The sequence below is a fragment of the Temnothorax americanus genome, unplaced genomic scaffold (assembly GCF_048541705.1).
Source record: "Temnothorax americanus isolate GAGA-0224 unplaced genomic scaffold, ASM4854170v1 Scaffold170, whole genome shotgun sequence".
Classification (NCBI taxonomy): Eukaryota; Metazoa; Arthropoda; class Insecta; order Hymenoptera; family Formicidae; genus Temnothorax; species Temnothorax americanus.
In genome coordinates this window covers 157530-163529 of record NW_027509308.1, presented here as the reverse complement: position 1 = coordinate 163529, position 6000 = coordinate 157530, and the positions used below count along the sequence as shown (strand labels likewise).

The 6000-nt window shown below is 29.9% G+C and overlaps 1 protein-coding gene and 1 long non-coding RNA gene across 6 annotated transcripts in view; one reads left to right on the top strand and one right to left on the bottom strand.

The window, feature by feature from the left end:
• Nucleotides 1-430: 430 nt before the first annotated feature.
• Nucleotides 431-1284, top strand: LOC143895978 (uncharacterized). Its single transcript, XR_013256514.1, has 3 exons — nt 431-512; nt 596-755; nt 908-1284. It is a non-coding gene; the product is annotated as an uncharacterized LOC143895978 (long non-coding RNA).
• A 3738-nt stretch (nt 1285-5022) lies between these two features.
• LOC143895984 (myb/SANT-like DNA-binding domain-containing protein 3) overlaps nt 5023-6000 on the bottom strand; it is a 36161-nt gene continuing 35183 nt past the window's right edge. For all 5 annotated transcript variants that reach the window (XM_077403526.1, XM_077403529.1, XM_077403528.1 and 2 more), the window contains 3 exons: nt 5659-5872; nt 5404-5508; nt 5023-5164 (listed from right to left, as the gene is read on the bottom strand). In XM_077403526.1, coding sequence (XP_077259652.1) covers nt 5079-5164; nt 5404-5508; nt 5659-5872 — 405 coding nt within the window. In that variant the 3' untranslated portion in view covers nt 5023-5078. The remainder of the gene's footprint in view (nt 5165-5403; nt 5509-5658; nt 5873-6000) is intronic.

Here is a 6000-nt window from a genome sequence, read left to right as displayed (position 1 = left end):
AGGACTCTGCTTCTCTCGGCCTCGGCGATCAGCGTCCTTACATCTATTTCACGAACTCGGTTCGTGCGACTTGACTTTGTCAACAATGACTCGCTTGTCGAGATAAACCTCGACCGGTCAACGTCCGCGCGTACGGGGAGCCGTTACCAACCAACGTCTATGGAAAAAATCGCATACAACATTATGAGATCAGCCATGTCATCCATTTGTTAGGTATCGTGAGAAATATATATATATGTATATCAAAATATATATATTACGTTTTTTTATAAGTACCCGTATTGAAAAGCAAATATAATCTGTGAAACAAGCAACTTATTTAGTCTTTTTTTTAAATTGACAATCATAGATGCTTGTTTCACAGATCAAATTCGTATAACAAATATGTCGATTCAAAACGATATAAAAAGGAGAATATAATGGAATTGCAGAAAATAAATAAGAAGAAGAAAAAAGAAGAACCAAAAAAGACGAGGAAAAAAAGAAATAAACAAGGAAATAAATAAGGAAAGGTTTGTACTCTTTTCCTTTATTTTTAGATTGTCACTATTAAAGAAACAATCTTAGAACATTATGTCAATTCTCAAATACTTAGGAGACTGGAAAAAAAATCAGAAAGAGCAAGAAAAAGAAAGAGAAATGGAACGAGAACGGAAAAGAGAAACCGACCCAAAGCAGAGAAGAGAAGAAGAAGAGAATGGAGAGAAAGAAATTGAAAAAGAATTAATTTTAGAAGAAGAAGAAGACGATACGAGGTATGTAAGATTAATTTATAACGTATAATTACAAAAGGTTATAAATTAAAATATAATCTCCGTCCATAACCGTTTCCTTTTTTTAATTTTTCATTGAATTTTACGTCTTCTTCCCTCTTTTCATTATTTTACTATTTATATTTTTGGAATAGATATTACTCATCAAGAGCGCATTTATTGAGAGGCAGAGGGAGTTGGAGAGGTACAGCGCACTTATTGAGAGGCAGAGGGAGTTGGAGAGGTACAGAATGGAAAGGAAGAGGAGGATGAGAGAAGGTGAATGGAGAAGAGGCGGATGGAGAAGAGGAAACTAGAGAGAAGGAGAATGGCGAGGAAGAGGATATAGAGGAAGATGGATAGGAGGATTGAGAAGATTTAATAGGGGGCGTTCAGGACCCGTTACTACAGGCCCTGTTTACATTTTTCAGAATTGAAATTTATTATTTGTTTTTGTTATTATATTATTTAATATTGTATTTCAATTTTAATTTAATGTTATATTTAAAATGTAATCTTTGAAAATAATAAAAGCGTTTAAATGTGTGATTTAAAATATAAACGTTTATATTTTATATAATTTTTTTTAAATAATTTTTATAATTTTTTTTTTTAAAGTATTTTTTTTTAATTAAATAGAGATTAAAGATTGTGATAAGCAAATCAACTTTAACCCTTAGAGACTATACGTGAGGTCTTAACCGCTTGTTAAAGAATAATGTTAGAAAATTTATCTTAATTTTGTTATATTTTATATATAAAATATTGACAACTTTTCTAATTCTATTATTTTCTTCAGTCTTTTCTACCTCTCTATTTTATATATAATTGATTCAGATTTGGTTGATCAGATCCTGTTTTTTTTAAAACTTCTATATATGTACAATTCTCCGAAAATTTCAAATGTGTGTAACACGAGATCTAATCAATCAAATTTTAATGAATTATATATGAAATAGGGATAGAAAAAACTCAAAAATATAATAGAGTTAAAAATAGATCGCTATCTCAAATATTGAGAAAGCTGCAGCGTAAACACATTTTTCAAAAAATGAAAATCTGCATAAAATCTATACCGTTTTATGGATTTTAAAAAATTTGAGGAGGACATACTTTCTATGATACTCTATTTGTGTGCAAAATTTCAACCCGGTATCTAAAAAATTGTAGAAGTAGATGCGTGTACAAAAAATCCGTACACACACACACACACACACACACACATACATACATACTTCCGGACATTTTTTACTAATACGATTTTTCGAGATAAAACCGAAGCTATCAAATATGAACATTTTAACTCGATTTCAATTATTATATAAATTAGAAACTGTATGTATAATTCTCCGAAATTTCAAATGTGTGTAACACGAGATCTAATCAATCAAATTTTAATGAATTATATATGAAATAGGGATAGAAAAAACTCAAAAATATAATAGAGTTAAAAATAGATCGCTATCTCAAATATTGAGAAAGATGCAGCGTAAAACACATTTTTCAAAAAAATGAAAATCTGCATAAAATCTATACCGTTTTATGGATTTTAATAAAATTTGAGGAGGACATACTTTCTATGATACTCTATTTGTGTGCCAAATTTCAACCCGGTATCTAAAAAATTGTAGAAGTAGATGCGTGTACAAAAAATCCGTACACACACACACACACACACACATACATACATACTTCCGGACATTTTTTACTAATACGATTTTTCGACATTTTAGAACATTCTAAACCTATTTCCATCAAAATCTCGAAAAAAATTTTTTCACCATCACAAAGCTTCCTCTATGAGGAAGCAATTGGAAGCCCACACCGTCGACTGTCAGGAGCTGAACGACTGCGCGATCAAGTTTCCGAGCGATAACGACAAATGGTTGGCTTTTAAAAATCACAGCAGGAAGGAACGAGTTCCGTTTATCGTATACGCCGACCTGGAATGTACCCTGGAGAAGATGGAAGCGGATCCGGAAACGTCCAGGTACACATATCAACATCATCGCGTGTTTAGCATAAGGTACTATGTGCGTTGCTCGTACGACGAGTCGTTATCTATGGGCGGTATTCATAGTCCGTTCTTATTTCGAAGACCGTCTTGAGTTCGGTCTTAAGATGCTCTCTAGATTCATAGTTGGAAAATAAGACAAGACTTGAGTATAACCTCAAGATATAACTTATCGAAGATAATCTTATTTTAGAACGTCTTGATATAATTCATAAACATGTCTCATTTGATATAAGTAGTAACTTAAGGCTATGCTATTTCTATCAAATTCATAGTCGTTTAAGATTATCTTATTTGACATATATGTTGTTGAATAAGACGATCTTGGTCAAGTCGTGGTCATAGAGGACTTAAGATATTCCTGTTTGCTTTATATGTGAAATTTTGGCAGTAAAAATTGTATGTAATATGGAAATAGACAACATAAGAAATATTGAACTGTACGAAATAGATTCTGACCGTGATTCTGACAATGATGAGGATGAGAATGATGTACGTGTTCCAAAAAGATACATTAGAGATTGGCTAAATCCGTTTGAGTTTTACAGCAATCGAGAGTTCAAAAGACGTTTCAGATTTAACAAAGATTCTATACTTTATGGAATTCAACCTAAAATTGAAGAAGGATTTTTATACCTTAATAACCGTGGTCTTCCTATACCTCCGATATTTCAATTATTAATATGTCTACGGTTCTATGCCACAAGCAGTTTTCAGGTTAAAAGATGAAATATATTATGATTATATATATATATATATATATATATATATATATATATAACAAGATGTTTAATAATTATATGTCATAATTATTTCTGAAAATTAAATAACAATTATTTATAAAAATATTGTACAGATAACATTTTAATATTTGTGCAGCAAGTACTTGGAGACACTATAATTGTTTCACAGCCAACTGTATCAAGAATAGTATTCCGAGTGTCTGTACTTCTAGCAAGGCTTTTCAAGCAATTTATAAAAATGCCTGTCACACCAGATGCTACAAGAGAAAATCATAGGCTTTTTAGAGATATAGGACGTCGCAATGGAGGCATTGGTTTACCCGGCATTGATGGAGCGATTGACTGCACACATGTGCGTTTAGTCCATACCAGGTTCCAGAACATTGACGAAGTTTATAGAAATCGAAAAGGATACTTTTCATTGAACGTACAGGTAAATAACTACATATATGTAAATATAAAATTTTAATGTAATAGCATAGTTTGAATTTTAATTGCATAGCATAATTTTAATAAACAAAAATTGTTGATTTTTAAACAGTAAAACATGTAGAACATTAAAAATTATTAGTTTTATATGTACATACGCAGGCTGTTGTTGGACCCAAAACAGAATTTTTAGACATTGTCCCAGAATGGCCTGGAAGCCAACACGATAGTAGAATTTTCCAAAATTCTAGATTATATATGACATACACTCAAGGTCAATTATCAGGCGTTTTAGTAGGAGATGCTGGATATCCCTGTCTACCATTCCTTTTAACTCCTCTTTCGAATCCACAGACAGATGAAGAAATCACGTTAGTATACTGTGTCTTTAATTTTATATTATATTCATCCATTGTCCATAAAAACCCAACAAATAATAATATATTTTTTATTACAGTTATAATATACTTCATAGGAGAACACGAATAATTGTCGAAAGGACATTTGGAATATGGAAGCGCAGATTTCCGTGTTTGTCTAGAGGATTAAGCAACAAATTAATATGTTCAACCACAATTGTAGTTGCTTGTGCTGTGCTACATAATCTTTCATTAATTTTTAATGACGTATTACCAGAAGAAGAAATCATTGAGGAAGATAATGAAATGGAAGTGCCAGTTAATGAACCACATTGGGAACCAGGCGAGGGTTTTGCTATACGAGCAGCACTCATAGAAAAACTATTCAGATAATATTTATTATATACATGATGTAATGAATATAAAAAGCAGTTAACCAACACAATTTTTGTTCTATTTTAAACTTTATTGATACAATATCAATGTAATTTTTTTCAATAAACATTTATAACATACTATTTTAATATCTTTTAAAAAGGAACACAAATCATTAATCTATTTAATTTAATATCACTTTTTTTACCTTGTTATATAATAATATTACTTGTACAAAATACAAGTACTTTCATTGTTAAGAGAAGTTTCAGTAATATTTGTTTCTACTTTAGTCATTTTTGTATTTCGTTTACAAACAGTATCCAAACCCTTTTTTCTTTTCAAAAACACCCGCTGTAAATATAACAGTATTACATTAGTTGATCAGCAAAGAAATCAGTAAGAATCACATATCTATGTAATTACCTTGAATGGGAAAATCGATATTTTGATTTTCTTTATCTTGTGTTGTATCTTCAATTGTTACGTTAACTGAAAATAAATAATAATCAATTTAAATTCTTAACTGTAAACAATTTTACTTTTTAAACATAGAAATATATTTATTACGGGTATATAAACATAATCTTGTGAAACACAAAATAGACAGTAACACAAAATTAATATAAATTTTTTTTAATAAAAAAGATTTTTTCTATATTTGTATATAAGGATATAATGGTGTATGATATAAATATATTTCATTTTTAATCTATTTCAATTTTACATACCTTCTTGTATTTTATTTTCATTTGTTGCCTCGTCGTCATTACTTTCAGATATGACAATGGTCGAATCATTATCTGTTACAATCTTCAAAGTCTGTTTTTCCATTTCTGAAACAAATAAAATATATTTGAATTAAATAAAATTAAGTATAAGAACTTGTAACATTTTTTTGTCAATGTTTTTATCATACATAAGAATATTAATTACGTTAAATAGTGAGACAAATTGCTTATAAATATATTTATAAAACTATTTACCTTTTATTTCATTGTCCGTCATATTTGAAGTAAAAAGGATAGGAGCTGTTTCCAAAAGATGCGGTGCAATTGCGGCTACGTCAGGATCAATATTTGTCTCTGGAGGTGGTGGACCACCACCAGTAGCTAGACGAGCCTGTTTTTCTTTTGTCAATAATTCTCTTTGATTCTGTTTCATGTTTGTCCATAGTTTTTTCAGTTGTGCAACTGTACGCTGTAAAAGAATAACATTTACTTAATCAGTATTAAATATAGTATATAAAAAATAAAAATAAATTGCGAATAATTGTATATTAATAATTACACTATGTTTTACAATTCAAAATATAACCTAGCTTTCTT